At 42.7% G+C, this 27817-nt stretch overlaps 1 protein-coding gene across 1 annotated transcript; it reads right to left on the reverse strand.

The window, feature by feature from the left end:
• Window positions 1-159: 159 nt before the first annotated feature.
• Window positions 160-27155, reverse strand: SETDB1 (SET domain bifurcated histone lysine methyltransferase 1). The gene is given in 24 exon segments (XM_021004655.2): window positions 160-646; window positions 813-901; window positions 1266-1477; window positions 1960-2125; window positions 2486-2618; window positions 2732-2760; window positions 3417-4042; window positions 5002-5171; window positions 6253-6369; window positions 6874-6986; window positions 6988-7458; window positions 7460-7481; window positions 8475-8633; window positions 8752-8890; window positions 9555-9723; window positions 10959-11149; window positions 11931-12004; window positions 15656-15857; window positions 16708-16833; window positions 17880-17979; window positions 18667-18701; window positions 22968-23119; window positions 24958-25232; window positions 26918-27155. Coding segments are annotated over 23 exon segments (3876 nt in total). The 5' UTR covers window positions 25221-25232; window positions 26918-27155; the 3' UTR covers window positions 160-528.
• Between the last annotated feature and the right edge of the window lie 662 nt (window positions 27156-27817).

The following is a 27817-nucleotide window of genomic DNA, read 5'->3' on the forward strand; positions in this document are numbered from 1 at the left end:
TAACTTCACCTGGCACGTGGACATAGGACAAAGGACTAACTGATGATCCAAGATGCTTAGGACAGTGTGTATGGGTGAAAAGAACAAACTAAGATCATAGGATCAGGCTCCCTTGTCTGCAGAAGAGAGCTGGGAAAGAAAAATCAAACCAGAGAGACACAGATTTACCTCCTTGTTAAAAGATTTTCAAGGAAGAATACAAAGTGGGGTGGGAAAAACAACCCCCATCTCGGGGACAGATTAGGTCTGCCAAACTCATGTGAATGTGGTAAAAGGGAAGGAGGAGAAGATGGGACAGGAATGGAAGGACCCTGTCCACAAACTGTGATCTCCTTAAACTGACATGCTGGGAAGGTAGACTGGGGGGGTGGGGAGACGGGCCCTGCTGGATAGCACCACACTGGAAGGGACCCTCAAACTGCAGGGTTCCCATTTTTATCTATTTGAGGAAGGGGAGGCGGGATCAAGTCCATTGGATAGGGCCATAGTTTGAGATGACTCAGAGGGTCCTGAACGTGGCAGGGAGATTTAAAGAAGCCGTCCTCGGCACTCTATGGCCCCACAGCAGCACAGCAGCTCCTTCCCCTCCACGCTGCCCACCTCATAGTTATAGTCCCAGGTCAGTTCTGTTCCAGCCCGTATCCTCCTGGAAAAAGGAATGGGAAACAAGGAATGGACACAGCACAGAAAGCCCAACAGTCCCGGAGCCCTTCTGGTCCAAAGGTAAAAAAAGGTGCATGGCTGGGGAATTTCCACCTTAGTTCCTGCTGCCAAGCCCAGACCCCTTTCTTCTTTTTCTCCCTTATTCTTACTTGCTGGCAAAGAAAGCCACCCAGGGGAAACGAAGGTCGTGTGTGTCGACAAAGACATTCTGGACAAACAGGTTAGGACTGCAGCTGTGCTGTGGGTATGGAAACAGGATGAAGTCAGAATTGAGAATGAATGGTCACAACTTGGGTGGGAATATCGAATATGGTTGGACTCGAGGACAGGGACAAAAGTAAGTGAACGCTAAAAGCCAAGAGGGAGGCAAGAGCTGGTGGGTCTCCAACCCTGAGGAGATATCTTACCGAAATGCTTTAGGCTAAATGCTTCTCTGGAGGCAAAGAAAGAGACAAGTTGGACCCTTGAGGTTAAATAATGAGGCCTAATAAGGTGGGTGGGGTTTTTGGTCCAAGAACAAGGGGGTTGGGATGTGCTTGTTTTCAGGTCCTTAGGGTGTCCAGTCTTGGGGATCTTTGGGGTGTCAGGGAAGGGAAACTCACATTGAGATAGCGGCCCAGGTTGCCCTCTAGCTTGGCATCAATGATGTAGCAAGACTCCTCGCCATCATAGAACTGGCGCGTATTCTTGCGGACAGGTACGCTCTCACCCTTGTCTGCGGATGCCATATTGGTTGACTTGATAGCAATGCCATGTGTTGATTTTAAAGCAAAACCACGTGTGGATTTCACAGCCACCTGACGTTTGACTGGGCCTGTGGAGAAATGAGAAGATAAAAGTCTGGGAGACAGCACAGTCTGGCCCAGCAGGGAAGCCCTGAACCTAGAACCAGTAAAGGGCTGAGTTCAAATCTCAGCTCTGACAGTGGCCATGTGACCTTGGGTGGACATTAACTTCACAGGTTTGAGATGGAAATCAAATGAGATAATACATTTAAAGCACTGTGCAAACTGAAGTATTTTGTAGAGGTCAGTTATTGGTATCCCATCTGTACTCTTCCCTGCAGGTATGCTGTTCACTATACCAAAAAGACATGAGTCTGGGATGCTTAGCACCTGGCATTGGGATTTTTTTTTTTTTAGGTAAAGCTACACCAACCTGACAGAATAGCTGCTGGAGAAGAGGGTTAGCAAACTAAGAATGGGAAGGAGACGGTGGGCCTGGGCACTAGGCTTTCCACGGTATTCCAGCACTTAAAATCCCTTAATAAATGCCCCTTAAATTCACCCAAAGTACCAGACAGGTTCTTCTTGTCTTCAAAATCCTCGCCATCAGAGCCAGATGAGATGGTCTGGATGTCATCACTGTCAGCTGCGGTAGCTGGAGCCTGACCAGCCCCGGGCTTTCGGCTTGTCCCACTTTCCCCCTCGCTTTCTGTGCTGCTGGACAGTGTCAGAACATCCTGGCAGAAGGATTGGGGTTAAGGAACCATGAACAGTACCTCTCCAGGAATGGCTAGGGATGGGGAAATCTGGGCTCTCTGCCTCAGTTCTCAACAATGAATCAATAGGTGGAAAATGGAGTGTGGAGCGAAGGTAAAGGACAGAAATGCAAGGGGCTGATTCTAAAGCAGGAAAAAAGTTAGACCACAGTGTGGGATGAGTCAAGAAGCCAGAGCCATGGAGGAACAAGAAGGAACCCTATTTCTACCCTCAACTAATAAAATTATGAAGACTACAAGATGGTAAAAATGCTTTCCCTGGCTTTAGGACTAAGACTAGCAGAATCACGGAGAAAACAGAAGCTACGCAGCATCACTTACATCAGGGTTGGCTTGGGCAGGCCCCACAAGCCTCCGGGCCTGATGCGTATTGGTCTTGCTAGGTGGGCACTTGATCCCTTCAGTCTTCAAGGGGGATGGGTTGTAACCAAAAGTCCTGGAACTTTCACTAGGCCTAGTGTGCAAAACAGAATGGGGAGAGTGTTTGTCAGAGCTTCTTCCCATCATTGTCAGACTGTGGTGGAGGACAGATCTAGAAACAGGGAGTTAGTAACAGAAGATACTTACGACAAAATCTTGTTCTGTTCATCAGGCTCCTGGGAAATACAACAGCAAATGCAAAGTTAAATTTTTTTTTCTTTTAAAATTCCACAATAATACACTTTCCCCGTGCCCTCCTGACTAAGGAACAGTGCCGAGTGGGACTGTGCTGTCTAAAGGCAGAGGGCGGATGGAGTGACCCTGCATCTTAGTCACAGCCACAGTGGGCTCAGCAACACTTCTGGGAGAGAAGGCTTCAGGAAGGAGAGTGGGCCTTCTGGCAGCCCTCAGAGGAAGAGAACCTTAAGAGCTGAGAGTGGACTCAAATGGCCTTGAGCTTCAGTTTCCACTTCCAACACAGAGGCTATTTAATGGAACACAAGAATCTACATAGTCAATGCTTCATTCTTGGATGACCCCAAATAGTAGACAATACAAAATCCATTTCACTAGAGATTTTGGAATTCATCAGATAATTTCTCTTGCTAATGTTTTGTTCATAATATTAAAATGAATCATATTTCCTGGACACATATTCACGGTGGGAGATGGCAACCTAGGCCAACCTAGTTGGGTAATGGGGAAGGCTGCATGGATATAAATTAAACATTTGCTAAAAATCATCCAGAAAGTGTACAACCCCCATGATAATTCAGAAAGATGATTGTATAAAGGATCAGCACAGAAAGCCCCTGGATTCTGAACTGCTCACCTCTTTCTTGGGTGGCTTGATATCCCCTTCTTCTTTGACCCCTACCCCTGAGATGGAGGGCTTCTCTCCATCCCCACGGCCTCCCCCAGCCCTCCCATCTCCACCCTCGCTGGTCCGGAAGGAAGAACGGCTATCCGAGTCAGCAAAGCTGCCATCACTGACGTTGTTGCAGCTTAGCCATGTGGCCACTTTGTTCTTGGGTGTGTCCTCTGAGGAAGGAGGTTTACAGCCCCCTATGGAAGATGGCGGGGCAGAAAGATGGGAAGGGCCAGAGTCTGGGGGGCGGGAGTCTTTGGAGGCCGTCTCAGACAACCCATTCTCTTTCTGGCCTCTTGTCTGCCGCCGGGTGGCATAACTACGCCAGACTGAACTGGTACTAAAGTCCTCATCTTTGCAAAAGTTATCATCTGAACTGTCATCATTGGACTCTTCAGGGTCCTCGGTGCCACTGTTGCCATCCTCTTGGTCCTTCAGGTCCACACCGCTGCTGTCAGAGGAGCAAGGGGCATCACTTTCATATCCTTCCTTAAAGTTCTCCACACTTTCAATATGGTCCAGGTTTGCAAAGTACTCATCCCCCATTTCTAGACCCTCTTTGTCTGCAAAGTCGTCAGTTAGAATTTTGCCTGGATGGAAAAAGAGAAGGTTAAAGGCACCTTGTAAAGAAGGGAACTGTGTCTTTGATAAGTTCATTCTATTCTTCCCCCTCTTTCCCATGGCCATGATCCCCAAACCCACCAACATAAGATTGCTATCATCTATCCTTGATAACAAACCATTATTTGACTTCCCATCTATGTGGACTTGGGAAAGTCTCTGAATTTTAACCTAATGATCTCCCACTCCCCTTCTTATTTTTTCATGTCTCTTTTCCCATGCTCAGAGACATGAAGAAATAAGAAGGGGAACTGGAGCTCACGCTAAGAGATCTTTCTATGGCAGAGGTTCCCAAACTTGTTTGGCCTACCACTCTCTTAAAAAAAAAAAATTACTCAGCATCCTCCTGGAAATCTACTTTCTTTAGCCCCTTAATGTTTTTTTTTTAAATCTGCATCGTTTCAAAAAAGTATAAATTTTTTTAAAAATGAGATCTTAAATTTAATTATTATAAATCTAGTTTTTTTTCCTGCACTGAAATTTTGATGACGCAATACCGTGTCATGTAAGTGTATAATATTGTATTGTAAACAAGTCATTACATGCACATATTCCTGCTGATGCATGCTAGGCTTCCTGAGTATGCGTGACACGCTCATCTGCCAACACTTGCTTGTTAAGGCCCGTTGGTGGACTTGATCCAAACTTTACAGAACAAATCCCCTTCATAAAAGAATTGTTCTGTAAAACTTGGACTCAGAAGGCCACACTCAAGACCCTAGAGGGCATCAATGCCACAGGTTCCCTGCTCCTGCTGGCCCCTTACCACACCCCATTCCATGGGTCTGACAACTGAGTAATCTCTCTCTACATGTCTAACTTGTCCTTGTGCTTAAGTGATTGCTTATTGGGAATGATGTTGAAGTCTTGTAGTCTCTGGCATCCCTTCCAATCCTAAAGTCTACGCTCCTTCTCTCACTCTACCAACCTGCATAGATACAGACAAAGGAGCCTCTGGCGATGTCATCCAAGCACCGAATGCCCCAGCCCTTGTTCTGTGTCTTGAAGAGCTGCAATCGAACCTGCAGCCCATGCTGCACCAAGCGGTTTGTGCACATGTTCAGGTTACATTTGCAGCGCTTATTACATTCATATACCCTGTAAAAAGGTTAAATTAAAATCTATTACAATATGATCTCTTAGACATTAATCACAGTTAAAAATCTGTATTGCCAAAGGTACTTTTTAAAATGTGTGCAATGGCTAAAGACTTCAAAGCTGCCAACAGTTACAGCAGATGAATTAGCTTATATTTAAGGGAAGAGTTATCAGTTAATTACCGTGCTGTCGCAATTGTTCAGATTTTCACCATCATTGTTGCAGTTAGTTACCTTTAAGACCTTTGTAGCTCTCTGGCATGAAAATTCAACAGATGACTCTTAGAAAAAGAACTACTGAGACTAGTTAATTTTTCTTCCCCTCAATGTTGACATTAGCTAAAGTCTCTTTGCTTATTCTAAATCACAGGTTATGTGTTTACCTATGTCCTAGGCTTCTGTTTTCTGACACCCTTAAATTCAAGGATGTCAGCCCCATGTTGTCAAGACATTGCTCCCACTCCAAATGGCCTCCCTGCTAATCTATGTCCCTGACTCCCTTTGACATCCACCTCAACTCTCTCCTAATTACCCCATAATTATGCTTTGGTTTCACATCTCCTTAGTGCTTGTGAATGCTAGTGGCAATGTGCCACTTTATGCTTACTTAGATAATGACTTTCTACATGTTAAGTCTTCATATGCATTTATGTTATGTCTACATATATCATAAATCCCTTAAAGAGATGGAACATTTAACACCTAGTACAGGATTGTGCCTATAGTGATTCCCAGTCAAATATCAATGCACTGACTCCATAAAATACACTTCTAAGAATTTCACTTACTGGCTAAGATGAATGTCATAAAAACCATGCAGCTAGGAAATAGATCATCCTTTACCTCAAAGCAAAATTTCCAACGATTATTCAATAGCATTCTTTTATTTCATTTCAATGACAGTAAAATAATGGAACCAAATTTGATTTAATAAATGCTTGTTTAAAAACAAAAAAAGCAAAATGCAATTGTTTCTGTATTCCCTGTTACAGTATACTGGAAGTCTTTGCAAACAAATCAAAACAAAAGCGACACAAATAACTTCCTTCTTGTCCGGGGCTCAGTATCCTTCTCTCACTTACCCTGTGGGTAGGCACTCATCTAGTCTCTTATGCTGGTAGCCAGAGTTAGGGTTGATCTGGCCTCCTGGGGTGCAGGCTGTTGCCTGGATGGTAAGCTGGTGGCAAGCACATTTAGACCTGGATATAGAATAAAAGGGGATGAATGAATGAGGCTGGAAGATTTTTTTCTAGGAGTGAGATGTCACTGGTAAGTAATGGGGAAAGAAATGATAGGTGAGATTCTCCCACACAGAAATACACATATTTAAAGGGAAAGATACACACACACACACACACACGAGAGAGACACATAACAGAGAGAAAGAACAGAGGTTGCATACTAAAACATTAAAGAATAATGAAGAAGCCAATAAAGACAGAATGATGGGGGAAGAAGAAAGCAAAGTGGGACAGAGACAGGCAGGAATTTAACCAAAGTTACTCAGAAAAAAATCCCGGCCCAAATATCCTACCATTTCTTTCCTATAACAAGTAGAGGCCTTAGGGCAGAGCCACAGTTGGGGAAGAATAAAAAGAAAGAGATGAAGAATCACAAGAGGGAAACAGAGAAGAAAAATAGGAGCCTGAGAAAGGAGAGAAGTGCCAGGAGAGAAATAAAAATGACTAGCACCCCCAACTCACTTGTCCCGGCAACCATCTTTGCAGTCACAGCCAACAAGGAACTCCCAGCCAGTGTTGATGAAGACGCCCTTCCCTGGGATCCTCTCTTTACTATAGGCCACCTGTGGTGGTGGGGGTAGTATCAATCTCATTGACACATGACAGAGGAACATCCTCCTGGCCATGGGTGATGTCCAGGATGTAGTAAAAAGGCTTATAGGGCTGGAATTTCCGATCCACAAGAACATATGGGTCCAAACAGAACATCTCCAAGAAAAGGAAATCGCAGGTTGTCTCAAAGAGGTAGCGTTCAATCTCGTTCATTGTCCTCAGGCAGAGGCCACAGGGTGTCTTATAGATAACGTGAAAGCCCATCTTTCGGTTGACCCGGCGCCGGGCCGTCATGCGTCGAAAATCATAGAGCAGAGGGACCAAGAGGGGGTTCTTGCCCCGGTACTGTGCGTTACTCACTGGCCTCACTCGAGTGAGGCAGGTGTGACTACAGGCATGAGGCAAGTAGAAGAGCTTCTCCATCGGGGCCCGATAGGAGGGTTCGGCTGGAGCCCGCTCCAGCATGCCATGAAAAGCTGGGAAGATTGGGCCAGGGGGCCGCAGAGCCTGGTGTTAATCTGATGGAGGGAGAGAAGGCAGATCAGAGGGGAAGTCAGTAGGCACTCTTCACAAAGCCTTACTCCTCCAGCGGCTAAGTGACATATCACAGCATTCTAAGCTCACAGGGCTGTGGCTAAGGCTTACCAACCTTGATTTGTCAAAGAAATGTGAGTTATTATTACTATTACTACTAACAAAATCAGAAATTTTATAGTGCTTTAAGGTTTGCAAAGTGTTATGCAGATGTAATCTCATGTGAGCCTGACAACTCTTAGTTACTAGGTGCTTTTATTATCCCCATTTTACAGATGAGGAAACTGAAGTGGACGGAGATTAAGTGACTTACGCAGGGTCACATGGCTAGGAAGGATCTGAGGTGTGATTTAAACTCGGGTCTTCCTTGCTCAAAATCCAGAGCTTTTACTCAATGTGTGGCCACCTTTATACAGCAAGCCCCATGTGCTTCAGAGTCTAACAAAGGTACTCTTTGTCCCCAACTTTCTTACCTTGTCTTTCTTAGAATCTTGAGTTGGCCCCCCATTTCACCTTTCATCAACTTCCCTCAAGGCAACCCTGTCTAACCAAGCCTATTTCCTGAAATTCTTGGGCTGGAAGAGCCCACCTCAGTCAACCTTGCTCCTTTCTTGTCCTCCCTTCACCCACCCAGGTCTGAGAGGTGGTTCCCTGGCCTCAAACACCATCCCTGCAGTGGGACATACTGTGCACCTCTTCTTCTCAACCTTGCTCTGGACCCCCTTCCTTCAGAAGTCTCCCCAGACTAATTTTCCTTCCTCTGAATCACTCTAATCTCTCCACACTGATGCCTACATTTTCTGGTGCACAGTTTGTGTCTTGGGCATCCATTTTTTCTTGTTTCCTCCACTGCACTGAGCATCCTGAAGCAAGAAACCGATTTTCCTCTTTATTTTATACCACGGACTCGAAGGCCATGACGCTGATGAGCGCGCAGACTGCTTAGGGTCCATCAGGTTGCTCCTGGTTCATCTCACCTGACTGTCTGGCCAACTCCAGACTTCCCACCAGGGACTGCCTCATTAAGCCCAGGGGACGTAGGGGACGAATGACCAGAACCCACAGAACCTAGCCGGAAAGATGTGCTCTTTTTGGCCACTTGCTTCCGTGCCTGGGCGAGCTGACTCTCCAGACTTCTGGGAGAGAGAAAAAAGCAGGTCATGGAAGGAAGAAAGGGGCTGAAAAAGAGCTTTCACTGTACAAAGGGTGAGGTAAGACCAAAAGGAGTTGGAAAAAAGAAGAAATCATACTCACTCCAAATCAGCCACCTGAGGGGACAGAGTGGAGGCAGGCAAGGAGGTAGTATGAGGTGGTTCCAGGGGCTTGAACTGGGTTCCAGTACCAGTGAGATCTTGAGTGTACTGTACCACAGGACCTTTGCTCCTCACAGCACCTGGCAGGGGAAACAACATGGACCATACTTGGCTCAATGCCACTTATGTCCTACTCCACAATGTACACTCATCTCCCATGGGTGAAAGAGAAAGAGCAGAAGCACCTTCAGCAAACAACTAGATGGAATTACTCTAATTTCTCTGTTATCCACACTAATATAAGGGGAACAGTGGCATGCATAATGCAGAAGGTACTTATTTTGGGCTTTGGCATACAATGTGAATTTTGTATCTTCCAGATTTACTTCCTTAATTACGTTTTGTTCAGGTGAATATTTATTTTTTTTAAGTATGCAAGATGGTAGAAGCATGCTGAATAACAGGGAGAAAAACCAGGCTAGGCTTAAAAATTGGCTGTGGATAATGTAACAAATCAGATCATGCTGACAATTATCCCTTCATCATTAATTAAGAGGAAAAACTCCATTCTACAGCATATTACCCCAATCTGTAACCCCATCCAGATATTATGACAAACATATGCTGTCTTCATTAAGGGTTCAGCGCCACAGCATATGGATGGACCAGCAAAGTGGTCACAATTTAAAAAATAAAACAACTTATGGTGAGTCAAGAAAGCGAAGAAGTGATTTTAATAGAATCCCTCTGCGATCTTCCCTCTTCCCAGGGTAGGAGAAGCCCTGGGACCCTCCTCAGACATACCCATGTTCGGGCGTGTCCGGAGCTGCCCCCCCTGCTTCTTCTCCAGTGTGGACGCTGTGGATGTCTTCATGCTGAACATGGGCTCTAGTCGGGTGGAGCCTCGATAGATCCATTCGCACCGCTTGTCATCCTGATGTCGGGGGAGAAGGGAGAGAGGCCGGAGTCTGTCCTGTCATTTGTGGGGAGCACACCAAAGCTGCTTCCTCTGAGGAAACTTCCTTTGATGATCCCTAAATCCCTCACCACTGCAAGGTCCCTCTTTTTCCCTTTTTCAATCACATTTTGTTCCACACTGGAACAAAAATATAATTTTATTAAATTTCAAGTGACTGATAAATTTGTATTCTTTTGTATCCTATTTGGTAATTATTATTAACAATTTTTTCAAGTATGTTTGTCCTTCCAAACTAAAGTATATGTGTCCTAGGCCCTAGAACCCAAGTTCCTCCTTCTGTCTTATCTTTCTACAGTATAATCTATAGGGCTCTATAACCAGGAGGCATTGATTTGTTTACTGGTCCATCTCGTTTCTGCTTTAGACTGTAAGCTCCAAGCTCCACACTCCACACATGCTACAAAGCTTTCCACAAAGCTAAGCACTGACTGTCCAACAAATATAGTTGCTCCTCATTATTCACAGATTCTGGATTTGTGAATTTGCCCACTTGCTAAAATTTAACACCCCAAAATCAATACCCGTAGCACTTTTGTGATAATTTGCAGATAGGCAGAGTGGTGAAAAACTGGATTCACGCAATGCACATGCAATGACCCAGCTGAGGTCATGCGTTACATAAGCTTCGTGCAAGTGTGAAGAATAGTGCGGCATCAACAACATAATACGGCGCATGCAGAAAAAGGAAGGCAAAATTCGCTGGTCTGTACATGAGGCCGCTCCAGAAAGTGATGAAGTAAATGTTATAACCAGAGGCACGTAGGAACCTAACCCTGTACTTCCTCTAGGAGCAATGGCTCAGTAGTGTTAGAATTAGCATTCATTAATTCAGTGTTTGCAGCAACTTTATAGAACGTAACTCCCACGAATGACAAGAATCAACAGTACCTACTTTGCACAGTACTGAATTCAGGCCTGTATCTATATCTCTATCATTTTTATCTCATAGCTGTTTCTCCTATGTTTCTTCCATTAGCTAGCTAAAGCGTTATCCAACGGTAGAACCTATGCCTACTTCCTGCACACAAGAAAATACTTAATATCAACTTATGAAGATACTCTTGCTATCTAGCATTAAAAATGAAGTCTGGCAATAATTGACTAGAAGAAGTGGGAGTGAAGGAAGAGACAGGAGACTGTGGGATACAAACCGACCCTTATTAACTTCTCTCACACAGCTACTCTTACACTTATAGCCTCCTCCCCACAACCTGAGGAAGAGACCATACCAAGAACAGGATCTTGACAAGACTCCCATCCACCTCTTCCACCCGTGACTTCCACCAAGTGCCTTCCCATTCAGTCTTTATGAGCTGTCCACTCTTAAGTAGCACCATGGGACGGTTGGGGTAGGCAGTGATATATTCTTCAATGAAGTCTCGGCACGAAATGTCCTCAATGTCCTCCCACGTCTTCTTCACTGTTCAGAAGAGAAAAGGTCTTGTTAAAGGCAGGTGAAGAAAGGAGAACTGTGATTCTCTAAGTTAAGAGGGAAAAAGAATATGAAGAAAATATAATTTCAAGGGATAGAACAAGACTAACCTGAAAATCAAGGATAAATTACAGCACATGTAAGTATATGCAAATCTCATATACACAAAAAACATGCAAATCACGTCCTCATTCACATCACATACCTGACTATGGACCCTCAGGAAAATTCAAGGGGAAACTCTTGTTAAAGGGTTTAAAAGAAGCTAGGTGGCAAATTCAAGAAAATAACATTGGCCCAAATGGAATAAAAAAATAGGCACACACCTACATCAGTCTTTTAAGGGCCTCTGAATGTAAATGTTTGCAATCAAACCTATCTGGAGGTGCATCAAGACAAACTGGTTGTTCCCTGGAAAGTCTTTTCCTCGGGCATATTCACACATTTAGCATATCATAAAACAACCATGCCCAGGTGGAACATCAGCAAGAATGAGGATCAAAATAACACATTTGTAAGTTACCCCCAAAATACGGATCAGGCTAAACAGTGTGGTGTCAGAAATTTCTTGCATTTTAGCTAGGAAGACAGGGCTCTAGAATTTTGCAAAAGAAACCACCTTCACAAGGGGCAAAGATTCTGGCACCCAATACATGTTTTCTGGGATTAGAATGGAATTACAAGGCCACAATAAACCATGAAGAAAGAGGCATATCATCTATGTCTCTTAAGAGGGTACACAAGGTGGGAAGGGGAAAGGGAAACTCACGTGGTCTACAAATGGGATAGAGCTCAGATTGTGTGACATAAGATGCGTAGCCATCATCAAAGAAGATGAGGAACCTAAAAATAAAAAGTGAGAGTGAAACAAGTCCATTCAGCAGACAGGGGACCTTCAGCACATTTGGCGGGTTATTCCCTAGTTGCCTCTACTCTTCTAGCCTGAAAACGAAGCTTCTTTTACTCTCTGTGGAGCAATATTGCAGTCCATATCCTTCTTTACTCTGTTCTCAGGCTTTCCTCCCACCCTAGTGGCTAAGAGTTCTTCTTTAAAGCTACTCTGAATCTCTGCATGTATAATCAAAGGTTATTTGTTCTCTTTGGCTTATTGGATTCCTATTCTGTGTAATTAACCAGTCTCCAGTAGGCTACCTAAATCTTTTATTTAACAACAAAAATACATACACACACAAACTTCTTTCAATCATCAAGCACTTAATTTTTCTCCCTTCTACCTTACCCTCCACTGGGGAAAAAAAACAAAGTCCTTGTTTCACATAAGAATAGTCATACAAAACAAAATCCCATACTGGCCACATTCAACATGTTTCTCAATCTGCACATTAAACCACTGACTTTCTGTCATGAGGTAGGTAGGATTCTTCATCATCAGTTCTCTGGAATTATGTTTGGTCAATGCACTGAACAGAGTTAAGTCTTTCAGAACTGTTTACTTTAACAATATTGACATTATAGTATAAACTGTTGTCCTTGTTCTGCTTACTTCACTCTGCATTAGTTCATATATGTCTTACCAGGTTTCTTTGAAATGGTTCTTTTTTCATGTCTTTTTTTTTTTTTGGTGAGGCAATCAGGGTTAAGTGACTTGCCCAAGGTCACACAGCTAGTAAGTGTTAAAGTGTGTGAGGCTGGATTTGAACTCAGGTCCTCCTGACTTCAAGGCCAGAGTTCCATTCACCTAGCTTCCCCCTTTTTTCATGTCTTATAACATGAAAGAATTTCCATTACATTTTTATATCATAATTTGTTCAGCCATTCCAGTTGATGGGCATCCCCTTAGTTTCCAGTGCTTTGTCACTACAAAAAGAGTTGCTATAAATATTTTTTGTGCATATAAGATCTTTTCCTTCTCCTTTATCTCTTTGGGCTATAGACCTACTAGTGGTATCACTAGGTCAAAGGTTATGCACAATTTAGTAACTTTTTAGGCCTAATTCCAAATTGCTTCCCAGAATGGCTGCACCAATTCACAGCTCCAACAGTGTACCAGCAGGCCTATTCTCCTGCAGCCCTCCCAACATCTATCATTATCTTTTTTTGCTAGCTTTGCTGATGGGTATGATGTGAAAACTCAGAATTGCTTTGATTTGTAATTTTGAGCATTTTTTCATACGGCTTTTAGGTAGCTTGGATTTCTTTCACTGAGAAATGTCTATTCATATCTTTCAACCATTAATTAATTGGTTAATGGCTCTTAATCTTATAAATTTGAATCAATTCCTTGTCTATTTTGGAAATGAGACCTGTATTAGAGAAACTTGCTGTAAATATTTTTCCCAGTTTCTCTTCTAATCATAGTTGTAATGGATTAGCAAAACTAATTTTACATAACCAAAAGAGTCCATTTCATTTTCTGTGATCCTTCCCGGCCTTTGTTTGGTCATGAACTTTTCCTTTATCTATAGATCTGACAGGTAATTTGTTTATGATGTGACCTTTTATACTTTGGTCATATATCTATTTGGAGCTTATCTTCTTAAATGGTGTAAGGCATTGGTCTAAACCCAATTCCTGTCAAATTACTGTCCAGTTTTCCCAATGATTTTTTCCAGAGAACGAGTCCTTAAGGGCAGGGGTCTTTGAGTTTACTGAACACTAGGTGACAAGGTTTACTTCTACAGATTGCCTTCCTAATTTGTTCCACTGATCAATTTTTTTTAGCCAGTATAAATTGTTTTGATAATTACTGCTTGGTCACATAGTTTGAGAACTGCTACTGCCAGACCCACTTCCTTTCCACTTTTTAACATTGTTTCCCTTGGGATTCTTCACCTTTTTTCCCCTCCACGTTAATTTCATTATTATTTTTTCTGGAACTATACTATACAGTAATCCTTTAGTAGTTGATTGGCGTGGCCCAGAGTAAGTAGACAAATTTAGTAGTACCATTTTTATTATATTGGCTTAGCCTACCCATGAACAATTACTATTTCTCCAATTATATAGGTTTGTCTTTATATCTGCAAATAGCGTTTTATAGCTGTGTTCATATAGTTCTTATATCTATCTTGGTAAGCAGATACTAAAATATTTTACATATTCTGTAGTTATTCTAAATGAAATTTCTCCCTTTCTGTTGGATTTTATCGGTATTATACAGAAATGCTGATCATTTATATAGATTTGTTTCATATCATGCAACTTTGCTGAAGTTATTGTTATGGTTAATTCTCATTTGACTCACTAGAGATCTTAAAGTATGCCATCTCATCTGCAAAAACTGTCATCTTGTTTCTTCTCTAGTGATGCTTATTTCCTCAGTTTTTTTTCTTGCCTTCTTGCTACAGCCATCTTTTCTACCATGATGTCAAACAGAAGTGGTGACAAAGGCCATCTTGCTTCATCCTCAATCTTACTAGAAAGGTCTCTAGCTGATATCCATCACATACAAGGTTAGTTCTTAGTTATACTATTTACCATGTTAAGGTAAATTCTTTTGTCTCTATGTCTTCTACAGTCTTCAACAGAAATGAGCAATTTTTTGTTTTTGTCAAAAGCTTTTTGGGCATCTACTGATTTAATTTGATTTGGTTGTCCCTGTTATTATTCTGGTCAATAGTGCTTGTAGTTTTCCTAATATTAAACCAATTCCACTTTCCTGGCATAAATACAACCTGGTCACTGCGTATAACCTTTTGTCATGTGTTGCTGTAGCCTCTTTGTTAATACTTTATTTAAAATTTTTTCATCAGTGCTAACTAAGGCCACTAGTCTATAATTTTCTATCCCTTGTTTTGACTCTTCTTAATTCAGCTATCAGGATCATATATCTGGCACAGAAGGAATTTGACAGGATCACATCCTTTGCTATTTTTGCAAGTTTAAAAATATTAGAATGAATTGTTTTTTGAATGCTTGATAGAATTCACTTGTAAATCCATTTCGTCCTGGGGGTTTTTTCTTTACAAGTTCATTTGTGACTTATTCAATTTCTTTTCCTGAGACTGGGTTGTTAAATTCTCCATTTCTTGTTTTGTTAACCTGGTACATTATATTTTTGTAATGATCATCTACTTCACATCAGTTGTTGATTTTATTGGCATAGAGTTGGAAACAAAATTTCTTTTATCCTTTATTTTTCATTTTTGATACTTGATTTGATACTTTGATATTTGATTTTCTTCTTTTCAATCAAAGTAGCTAATTGCCATCTATTTCATTGGTTTTTATACAAATTTTCTTTTAGCTTTCAGTTTCTGTGGCTCTCCTACTTCATATTTTCTTTTTTTAAGGCTTGAAAGACAAAGTAAAATAGGAATTAGGGAGAAGGGGAGAATCATTCCTACAACTCTCAGATGAAAAATGGGCTGGCTGGCCTTTGGGAACAATGTCCCGAGGTTGGAGGATTTATGCTAAGAATCAAAGACAAAATTGAGAATATAGTCAGTTCCGAGAGCTGGAGATTTCTGATAGGATGCATCAGCTGCTTAGTCTTCCAGCTGCTTCTCTTTCTATAATCCCCCGTCCCAGTACCTGAGCTTGTTTTTGACATTTGGAGTCTCAGCCACGATGCCAGCATAGAGCCAGACCTGATTCCCATCCTTATACTTGGCCACCACACGGCTGCCTACATACAACTTGTCTGCTGGAGGATGATAGTCATAGGCAATATGGTTCCCAGACAATAGGCTCTTCCCTTTGTTGTCAAATTTGACTTTGAACTTCCTCCCAGCCCCTAGGTAAGGAAGAAAGGCATCAATATAATTGTCAATTCACAAATCACAGAAAAAGAGCTCAAAGGGCCCTTAGAGATCACTTCATACATCTCTCATTTTACATATTTTAAAAAAAAACCACCAAACTGATGTCCAATCAGATTAAGTGACTTGCCTAAGGTCTCACAAGCAGGAAGTAGAAAAGGCCACATTTGAACCCAAGTCCTCTGACTCCAAATTCAATCAATACTCTCTCCACCACTCATCACTTTGCTAATTCCTCACACCCATAACCCTGTGCTTACTTCTGGACAGAGATAGAGAAACAGAGAAGGAATAATCCCTGCATTCCAGGACTTCTACTGCTAATGGGGGAAACAGCTCCTGCCTAAAGGAGCTCAACAGTTTAAATGGGGAGAGAGAACACATGTAGGGCATGTGCTTAAGAGTACACAATGAAAAACCAAATAATCACGCTTATCTGTTTTGACTGGATACTAGAAAGATGAAAATAACAAAGTAACAAAAAAACCCATGCAAGAAGCTCAGGACTTGCAGAGAGGACAGAAGCAAAGCCTCCTAAAGTCAGTAACACCAAAGAAGTAGAACCCAAATGAAAGCTTAGGGGACACAGGGCAGGTTTTGTAACAGCAGACAGACCACCTAAAACAGAAAAAACGCTGATAAGGGGAGTTCATTGGTTGGAGAGTGTCTAGAAGACCATAATTAGACGTTTAGATTTGATGTGAAGGGCAACTAGAAGACCTTGTGAGCCACTAAAAAGAGGTCCAGGGACTGACTGCCCAAGTGACGGAATGGATGCCCAGACAACGCCTTGTACCACTGACTTTCCCCCTGGGCTGCACATACCGACTGTCTGGATGGCAATGAGAGTTCCCTTGTGCCATGTCTTGGTCCTTTTCTTGCCCAGGATTCTCATGCTGACAACCAGGTCACCATCCTTACTCAACTCAACAGGCACTTGGCCCAAGGCTCCTGGGGAAGAATCGTCGTAGCAATGAACAATAACATTCATATAGCACTTTTGAGTCTTAAAAGACCTTTGAGCTCATCTGAAGCTCACAACCCCTGTAAGGTTAGTACTGTTATTAGCTTCCTATGACAGATGAGGAAATAGGCTCAGAAGTGAAATAAGTCTCCCACAGCTAGTAAGCACTAGGGGACTCAAACTGAGGTCCTCTCGATTCACGTCTTGGGGACGCTACCACACCCAACTGCTGTGTATGTCATCTGTGCGGTGGGGCGTGAAAGACGGATAGGGGTAGGAGAACCCTGCCCTTTGCTTTCCTTACTGCTTCTGTTGGTTGGGGCTAGCTTCTATGCAGTCCTTTACCTGGGATCCACAGACTACAAAGGAGTCCAAGGATAGATTTCAGGAAGTCAAGGAAATGGGAAAAAAATTACAACTTTAATTCAATCGCATCAGCTTCCTTTATAATGCTATGCATTTTTATGCATTCAAAAATATTGTTCTGAGGTCTACATGTCTCATCAGGCTGCCAAAGGGGTCCATGACATAAAAAGATTCAAGAGCCCCTGTTCTAGAGGCAAATTCCATCATTTCTCAATTACCACTGCCACCTGGAGGGAACAGAAAGCCAAAACCTACAAATAATCTTATATCCTCATCTAAAGGTTCTGCATGTCTTCTTGGCTGAGAGCAGTCAACAGTATTCTTTTTCTCTTCACTCCTACACTGGGGAAGGCTTCTAGGCTCTGCAAAATAGCCAAAGGTCAAGCTGCAGCAGGTGACTGAAGGAAAGACTCATGGATTTAACTGAGCCACCATATGCCAACTGAGACTCCAAAGCAACTACAGAAAACAGGCCAAACTGTATTGTGAGACAGAGGACTTAGTTAATGCCCATTAAAGCAATGCCATAAACGAGTGGTTTGAAATAGATCACAAACAAGAACTGTCATGCTACCAATATAATATGGTCAAGCCTCTGAAGAGGGAGGATGGCACCAGCCATAGGACAGGCTTTGCACGGCCTTCTCCATGACCTCAGGAGTCTGACCTTTGTTCAGGTCCTGGGAACTAGTCTTCTTGTTGACAGCATCCATGAACTTTTGGACATCTTGGGCTGACTTCCTCAAGGCAGCCATAGCTTCTCGGAGCTGCAGAACAAAGGTTGGGAAAGCAAAAGCTTTGAATTAGCAAGAGTCTTCTCCCCAGGTACAGAACTAGCTTGCCCTTCAAACTCACTGAGCTGTAGCGAGTCAACAGGATGGCCAACTTCTTGGCAGGACATGCTTCTGCTTCCAAACTTGGCTCAAAATTCAGTTTTTCTAGGAAACTCACCCTGATTTGCCTGGTTTGGTTCTCCTCAGTCCTTAATTTTGCATCTATCCCTGCCTCCTTACTCCCCTGGCTTCCTTCAAGACTGAGCTCGAAGCCCACACTGCCTTTCCTAGCTCCTTCCCCTGCTCATACTTGTGAGGACACCTTTCAGCTACTTGCTATCCTGTAGGCACACAGTTATGCGCATGTTGTCTCCTCATATTAGAATGGGGGGAATGCCTTGAGGGCACAGACTATGTTTCTGCCTTCCTTTTTGTAATAAATTCTTGTTGACTATCTTGCACTTGTACACCCAACTTATCTTCATAATGTCTATCTGTAAACCTTTTTCAGTCACTTCCATGGATGTGAGTGCCATCTCCCCAACTGGAAACCCAAATCCTGGTATCAAGAGCTTCTCTGTCTTCTACAGCGTCTGGAACAGGTCTCCACAAACAGCAGGCACTCAAAAAGCCTGACAGCTTCTTTAATCATCTTGCCTCTTACCTTCCCACTTAACTCACCTTCTGGTCTTTTGGGGTCCTGCTGCCTGCATCACCTGTGGGTTTAAGAGAAAAAGACATCCCTATAATTACATTTCCTATAAATAAAAAACTAAGCCTAATCGCCCACTGCTCCTCAGTCACTTGCAATGCAGTTTCCATCCTCAACACTGTGAAAGAACCTCTGCTACTAAAGGTCACCAAACACCTCCTTCCTCATTGCATCCTCCTTTGTCCATCTTCAGCTCTGACACGTGATACCGAAAAGCACACCATCCTTCCCAAGATTCTCTCACTTGCTGGATTCTGGGAGGTGACTACTTTCTGGTTCTCCTCATGTTCTGACCAATCCTTTTCTGGTTCCTCCTCTTCTCAAGTTCTTAAAACAGGTGTCTTCCAAAAGACTCTTTCTTGGGTCCTCTTCAATTTTTACAATCTCATTTACTCCCATGACTCCTCCTACCCTTTTTACTCAGAAGATCCCCAATTGACACCTCCAGTCCTGACCTCTTCCCAAATCCCCTACTAGACATCACTATCTAAAGGTACTGAAAGTGCCTCAAACTCACTGTCAGAAACAGAAAACATCTTTCCCCTCAAACTGTCTACTTCTGTCAATGGTACTCCCATTCACCCAGTTACCCTGCCTCAAAATGTCAGTGTTACCTTTGACTCTTCCCTTGCTACAAGCAATTACCAAGTTGTGCTAATTATACCTTCAAAATAGTTATGGATTCATGCCCTTTTCTATTTTTACCATTGCCAACTTGTCATAAGCTCTCATTAGTACCTACCTGAGTTACTGCAAAGGGCTCCTAACTAGTCTCCTTACTTATAGCCTCTCCTCACTTCACCTTCCTAATGCACAGATCTGATATCACTCCTCCTCTCAAAACCCTTCAATAGTTCTCTTACTTGGGTTAATATCTCAGAGATCAAGGTGTGGTGGGTTCTCTTTCCACTAATACATACCTTCAAGAATCCTGGGTCACCTCCATGCCAGGCTGAGGCTCTGGACAAGGGCTTTGGTAGAGACAACAACAATTCCCTACTGTATATCAAATGATTTTGACTCCTTCGACTAGGGATTAAGGGTTCTTCACAATTTGTTACCTATCCAGCTTTATCACATATTACTTACTATTTCTGTCCATGTGTACTATGTTCTAGCTAAAAAGAACTACTCCTAATTTCCTGTTTGTGTCTAGAACTTTCTTACCTTCAGGCTTTTGCTTTTAACACATCTCTACCTACTGAAATCCTATCCAATTTAGGGTTATAGGATCATAGATTTAAAGTTAGATAGACCTAGTGATCATCTCATTTTACAAGTGATAAAATGAAGCCCAAGAAGGTTATCTGACTTACCCCATGTCACTCAAGCAATAAAGCAGCAAAACTGGGATTTGAACTCCGGTCCTCCAAATGCAAATCCTCCAGTCTTTCTACTCTACCATGCTCCAGAGCAAATGCTGCCATTTCTGAGAATTTTTCAATGATTCCCCAGTTAGGAAATGACTTTTCTCTTCCTCCAATCTCCAAAAGCACTTTTTTTATCTCTTATTATTTTCTATTTTGACCTATAGTGATTGCACACTAATGTCACAGTACTGTATATTTATATACATGTATTCCAACCTATTAGATTGTAAGCTCACTGAAGGTAGGACTATGTCCTACCTTTCAATCTTCTCTAGCACCCAGCAAAATGCTCTACACATAGTAGCAGGTAATAGATACTGAGATGCTGTCCAAAGATGTTACAGGATGGGGCAGAGAAGATGAGGGGTTTAAAACCAGAAGGCTGACAAGCTCACCAACAAAGAAGGATGTGCCATTTTAAGGTTCTATCTATTTTATATATATTTAATTATGTATATGTTGCTTCCTCCCCCATAGTGTAAACTAGATGCCAGGGACCAATTACCCTTTTACTTTATATCCTAAGTTTAGCACAGTGCCTGACACATAATATAAGCTTAATAAATGCTTCCCATTTAGGATTCTTTTAGACTATATCCCAGTTCCTGAAAGATTAAGATTCCTGACAAGGAATCTGAAGAATAGGACCTTAAAGGAAAGGTTAAAGTTCTACATTAGCACATGAAACCAAGGCATAGATGTAATGGCTATTCAAGCTCTTTTCTCTTCTGTTTCTTTGGGATTAATTCTAACATAGAGCTAACTGCCAATTACTGAAATGCAAACATTTATTTGGTGCCTACCATATGCTAGGTGGATATATCACAGGCCCTACTCTCGAGGACCTTACAATCTGAGGGGAAGGACAAACATACAAAATAACTAGAAAACAAAGGAAAGGGGGCTAAGTGTGAAAGAGAGGTTCAGGAACAGAGTTCTGAGAAATGTGAACAGAGGGAAACTTCTTGGTGGCAATGGTGACATGCCAATCATCTCCATACAAAAATCTGTTCCAGGACCACAGATCAAACACTTAATCTTGGCCAATTTTCCATTTGCTTCAGATCCCACTAATCAAAAAGGGTCCTTTTGTCACTCTTCAAGTATGTCATGTGGTAGCCTTCCCTTTCACTACTGCTTCCTACACAAATCATTTGCTTCATCCAAATGGTTTTATTCTGACTCCCATTTGCTTTCCCAAATTTTTTTGTCTTTGCTCACACAATTTTCCTGACTTAAAATGGCCTTTTTTGTTTTCTCCATATCTATCCAAATACAACTCACCCTTCAACATGGAACAATTCCTACTTCTTCCATGAAGCATTCCCTACCACTCCAGCTGGAAATGATAACATTTTTCTCTGAACTCTGACAATGCCCAATGTTTATACCTCTCCTCAGGAATGAATCAACAGCTGCTCTTTCAACTTTCCTCTCCTCAACCTCAAAATTTCTCTGTAACTTCACTTATCTCTTTCTCTTCTTTCTCTCCTGTATCAGAGAGTAAGGAATCCCTTCTACTCTCAGAGGTTAACCCTTCCACCTGTATTAAACCTAACTCTTCTTGATCTTCCTGGATCTTACCCTATCAAGAAACTCTTATATTTCTCCTTCACAGCTTCATTTCCTTTCACTTTAAAATAAATTCCCTTGATATTGCTACCAATAACGACTAGCATCATCTCCTCCTGCCCCCACCTCCAATTTTTAAAATGTTAAAATAAAATAAAAATTGTTATTGACACCTTTTGGCTTTATATTTTAGTCATTTCTGGATATGACCCACTAGCAGTGAACTCTTCCTTGTAACAAAGAAAAACTGTTCAGCACCCACAAGTGAAACAGTGACTTTGCTTGCCAACATAGGAAACATTCTGTGCCGTGTGTCCACCCCACATCTGCCAAGAGGAGGGATGCAGATTTCATCACCTGTTCTTCTGAGATAGGTCATTATGATTAGAGTTCAGGTCCCTTCTAGCATTATTCTAGTTTACATCCCTGTAGTCATTAACTATGTTTAATTCACTCTGCATCTGTTCAAGAATGTTAGAGGGCAAGCTCCTTGAGAGTGCAAGAACTTTGGTGTTATACCCAGGGCTCAACGCAATGCTTGACTCGCAGCAGCTGTTTAATGAATGCTTACTGAATAAATGAGACAAATCTATGTTTCTAAGAATTCTTCACATTCATCATTTCTGACTACCCAATCACATTCTGCTACTTTCCCCTTATGTTTAAACTCTTTGAAGGGTCTGAATTCATTACCTCTACTTCCTCATTATGTACTTAACCCGTTACAGTTTGGTTCCCACCCCCAATTTGGCTAAAATTTCCCTCTTGAAAATGAATACCCAGATACAAAATCAAATGTCCTTGTAACCATCCTCACTCTCCTTGCCCTCTCTGTAACAGCTGGTAGTCTTGAAAACTTCTAGTTACTTTCTCTTCCCTGGGTTCCCAATGACACTACATCACTCTGGTTTGCCTGCTTCTCTAATTCATTTTCGCTCTTTTTTTCCTCCTTTCTGTTCCCCGAGTTTGACATTCAATGAGGCCCTGTTACTGCTGCCCTTCTCTTTATGCTTTCTCATCTCTTCCCTCATTCACACACACCACTGCAGCTCTCCTCCTTCTTAAATTGTCATGGTGGTCTACCTCCAATAGGATGTAAGCTCTTTGAATGTGGGGACTTTCTTTTTGTATTGTTTTTATATTCCCACCTAGCACAGGGCCAATCAAAAAGATCCTGAACAACCATTTATGTAATTAGAAAATAATGAAGCTGGGAATCCATGTGAAAGATCAAACATAGATTTAAAAGATCAAATATAAACAGGGCTGTCCATTACTTGCTTCCACTGTAAACCCAAGACCTCCTTGTCCTAGCCTCTGTCCCTCACCTGAATCAACACTGAGGACATCATCATCCTCATCTGGAATCTCAATTACTTCTGTGGGTTTAGAGGCTTCATCTTCAGAACTGCTCTCTCGATACTGTAGCCCCAGTTTGGAGTAGAAATCCTTCACCAGAGATTCACAATTAGTCACTGCCCTGGCATTGGGACACAAATGGAGAAAAGGGTCAAAGCCTGCAACAGTAGTAGAGAAAGTGGATACAGCACCAGCCCTGGAGTCAGGAGGACCCAAGTTCAAATCCGGCTCCAGACACATAATACTCACTAGCTGTGTGACTCTGGGCAAGTCACTTGACCCCAGTTGCCTTAAAAAAAAAAAAAGAGTAGGAGACAGAGGGCCCTTAAAGAATTACATACATACATGGATCGTTCATTTTTAAGTAAGTTGTTTATAATTTGGAAGTCATTTTCCCATAGAAACAATGATCAAATGTAAATCTCTTTGTGAATTATAAAGCACTACACAACTGCTAGATATTGTTATAAGTGGTATTTAAGTTTCTTAGGAGCCCACATATAATAATTATAGTTTATAGAGTGTTTCACAGTTTATCCCTTGCTTACTTCACAAGGACCCTGTGACGTAGATAGGCCAAGTATTGCTACAACCATTTTAAAGATGAAGAAAATGACATTCTGAGAAACTGTGATTTCTCCAAGATTAAACAGCCATAAAACGTTAGAGCTAAAAACTGGACCTAGGTCTTCTGACATCCAGTCCAGTGCTCTTTCCACCACAGTCCATTGTTCTCAATAAAGTTCATTTAACTCATAATGTACTGGAAGTAGGAAACTAGTATTTCTATTTCGAGTATACTTTACCACCATTTACAGTTTCTGTTGGCAAATGTGCTGAGTTCCAATAAGGGTGCTGTGAACAACATCTTGGGGAGGATAGTGTGGTAGGGTGAAGAGGCTAAAGCAGACACTAGAATGCAGTAATTTTATTTACAATACATCTGCTTAAAGAAAGCCACTTCCCCAGGTCAGTCATTAACCTGATACTCCAAACTAGAGAACAAAGAGCAATTGTGCTAGAATCAGGATAGAAAGGGGGGAAAGGCTTTGGACTTGGAATTTCTTGTTGCTCATTTGTACATACAAATTTTTTTAGAAATATTTACAAGTAAGGAACTGACTAGAATGAGATGCCTGAAAAACACAAAAGATGGAAAGCAAATTTTCATAGCTATCTTCTTTGACCTGCACTGAATTAGGACGCTACTGTAGGCCACCATGCCTAAAATATACTTACACCTGACCTATAAAACGTGGAAATACTTCATGGTTACTTCAAGTCACTAAAAGTGCTTTTATTTTTAGAATTGATGCCTGAATATCCTAATACGTATTCATTTATTTCACTTAGTCTAGTCTTAGATCACAAATTCTTAGTAAAGTGGTCAGGTGCTATTTAAATGACTGGCCACTTTAGCAGATGCTTTTTTTAAAAAATATATTTATTTTTAGTTTTCAACATTCCCTTCCACAAGTTTTTGAGTTCCAAATTTTCACCCCATCTCCCCCCTTCCCCCACCCCAAGATGTCATGCATTCTGAATATCCCTTCCCCTACTCTTGTCTATCTCTCTCCCCTTCCCCTTCTATTTTCCTGTAGGGCAGGATAGACTTCTGTACCGCATTTCCTATATTTACTTCCCAGTAGCATGTGAAAACATTTTTTTAAACATATGTTTTTAAAACTTTAGGTTTCAAATTTTCTCTCTTCCTCCCTCCCCACCCACCCTCATTGAAAAGGCAAGCAACTCAATATAAGTTGTACATGTGCAGTTATGCAAAACACGTCCGTAGTAGACATGTTGTGAAAAACTAACTCTATTTCCCTTAATCCTATCCTGTCCTCCCATTTATTCTATTCTTTCTTTTGACCCTGTCCCTCCTCAGAAGTATTTACTTCTAGCAGATGCTTTTCAATAATACTGATATCTATTCTCCCCTGCCCACTTGGTCCTCACCTGGATGCTTCATCAAAGAGCTCATCAACATGGGCGACCTCAGACTCTTTCTGCACCACCCAGGTTTCCAGCTCAGCCAGCTGTCTCTTGCGCTGCTTCACGCAGTCCATCTTTTCCAGTTCCTCGTCAATAAACTGTCGAAGGTCTTCCATGGAGATGCCCAGCTCCTCCACCACAGCCTGCTGCAGCTCAGCAATCTCCTGAGGTTCCATCCCAGCTCCTGCAGCAGCACCCAAACCAAAACACCCAGGAAAGGAGGTCATGCCTGAGGTTCTCTGTGTAGGACAAAAAAAAAAGAAAACAGTAAAATAAACCATGACCACAGTTAACTGGGAAATCTATGCCCCTGCTGCCCTATCCTCGGATAATCCAAATATACTTAACTTTGAATCCTGCACAAGGAGGTTTTGGTCTGTAGTAGTAACTGACTAGTAAATCAGGATGGAGTTGAAAAGGATGGAAGAACATTAGAGACACAGTGGAAAGGAAGGGAGTAAGTATTTCTATAGTGCTAGGCACTATGCTAAGCATTTTTACAAATATTATCTCATTTAGTCCTCAAAAAAACCCTGTGAAGTGGGTGTTATCATCCCCATTTTATAGCTGAAGAAACTGAGGCAAACAGAAGTTGTGACTATACACACATCTTATTTTAATGGTTTTAACCTATGTTCTGTGTGTATATACATGTCAGTATTCATGCCTTTAAGAGGCAATGCCAAGATAAGGAATCTTTGGAGTGAAAAAGCCTTGGATTCTTGTCTTGCTTATGACACATACTAGCTGTATGGTCACAGACAAATCATTTAACTTCTCAGTGGCCCAGGCAACCTTATGAGACTCTAAGTTGAGAGGAGGTGAAGCTCAGTATAAAGGAAATCAGGTCCAGAAAAAAAAAAAACCTCATGTCAGATTCTAGTTTCTAGGAGTAAATCCGTGAGTCAATCAATTGTTGTTGTTGTTGTTTTGGGGGGAGAACAACTAAAACAGAGCCACATGCAATTAATGAAAGGATGCATTCCTTTTAACAAAAAGGATGATTTTTCTATGACGTTTTAGTTCTTAAGTGACCAATGAGGTCAATAGGAAAAGCAAGTGTGCTATAATCAGGACATCTGTCTTCACAGATGGAAGCTGGGATTTGATCTTCAGGTTGCTATTTGTGTCTTTCATTTATTTAAGGTAACATACATGCAAAAGCATCACAACTTTTACACCATTTGATGCTTCTATATACAGTGACACCAAACCATAAGCTTTCATAATAGTATATACCTCATGTGGTCTATGATAATTTTTAGGAAAAACTTTCACGTTTGGAGGAGCAGGTGTAACTTTTTGAACATCTTTCATTGATAATTAGTCTCTTAATCAAAAAGTACTTATTAGGGCTTGGCTTCTGATTATATCATACATTATTATCCCTCTCCCTAATCACAGCAACCAGTCTCGCCTGGAGTAAAATGAGTTTGCACTCCCTGAAAAAAGCAACAACTGCAACAGAAAAGAGAAACATGCTGAGAGGTGGCGGGAACCAGCCTGCCCCACCAATGGAATGTGGATGCGCCACATCCCGGGCACTAAAGGTAGGGACCATCGATAACTCAAGGTGATTGACATCCAGACGAGGTTTACAACACAAATAGTTTAGGCAAAAACAGTCACGTGGTCCCCCCAGCTCTCCGCCCCCCCCCCGGCTCCCAGGGCCCTGTCAATTCCTTCCCCAGCCCTGCCGGCTTAGGGCCCGGCCGCCGCAGGCCCCTCGCCACGCGCTCTCTCCCGCGGCCCCCGACCCAAGGGCTGGGCGCGCCCTGCGCGAGTGCAGCTCCCGGGGCCCGGTCCCTGCTGAAGTTACCTCTTCAGGCTCCAACTGCTCCGCTCCCCATTCCTCCCCCGGTCCTCAGCGTCCCACGCTCGCCCGACTACCGCCCCTCGGCCCCTTCCCACCACTCAGACTCACGCCTCGGGGCCGGCAGCGGCAGGGACTGCGAGGGAAGCCCGAGCTGAGGGGATGAGGAAAAGGCAGGCTGGAGCGGGGAGTCGAGGGGAAGCAGTGGAGAGAGGGGGAACGCAAAGCGGGACGGACGCCGGATGTACGCCCCTCATGCTGTTCCGGTCCCGACGATGGCGGCCGGCCAGGTTCAAACCCCGTCAGCCTACCCTGGTCCTCCGACTCGGCCGAGATACTCGGTGGCGGAGGCGGCCGCCCCCACGTGTTGGAAGGCGGAGTCTCCCGGGGTGGGGCGGGTATTGCAGAGCTTCAGGGAGGAAGGGAGGGGGAAGGAGGAGGATGGGCGGGGCCTGGCTTAAAGGGGACGCCGCCTCGCCAGCGCTGCCTAGAGGATGGATGGTGTCGGTCAATGGGCGTGCGGAGATCGCGTATTCCGGCCTCGTCTTTGTACAGAAGAAGAAAATGAAGCCAGAGAGGCTAAGGGATTTTACTCGGAATCAAGCAGAAAATGGCAGAGCTGGGTTTCCTTCCTGGTGGCACAATTAGGCTCTGGATCCCCCCAAACGTGCCCATCACTAGGCAGAGCCCGGGCTCTGCAGGCGTAAAGCTGTACATAAAGCAGGGCCGTCCCTATGTTAATTATTTCCTATTGATCCTGCTTACAGCTTCCTTTGTATATAGTTGTGGGCATGTAGTTTCCCCCATTAGATTGTAAGCTCCGGGAGGGCAGGGACTGTCTTTTGCTTCTTTGTATCCCCAGCACTTAGCCCCGTGCCTGGCACGTGTAGGCACTTAATAAATGTTGATTGATTGACCCACTTCTTTCCACCAGGCTGACACTTTTGTCGAGATTTCCACCAATTTTCTGGTAATCCTATCTATTAAATGGCCAGTTGTTCAGTAGAATCT

Source organism: Phascolarctos cinereus, unplaced genomic scaffold (assembly GCF_003287225.1).
Source record: "Phascolarctos cinereus isolate Bilbo 61053 unplaced genomic scaffold, phaCin_HiC Scaffold_5;HRSCAF=322, whole genome shotgun sequence".
Lineage (NCBI taxonomy): Eukaryota > Metazoa > Chordata > Mammalia > Diprotodontia > Phascolarctidae > Phascolarctos > Phascolarctos cinereus.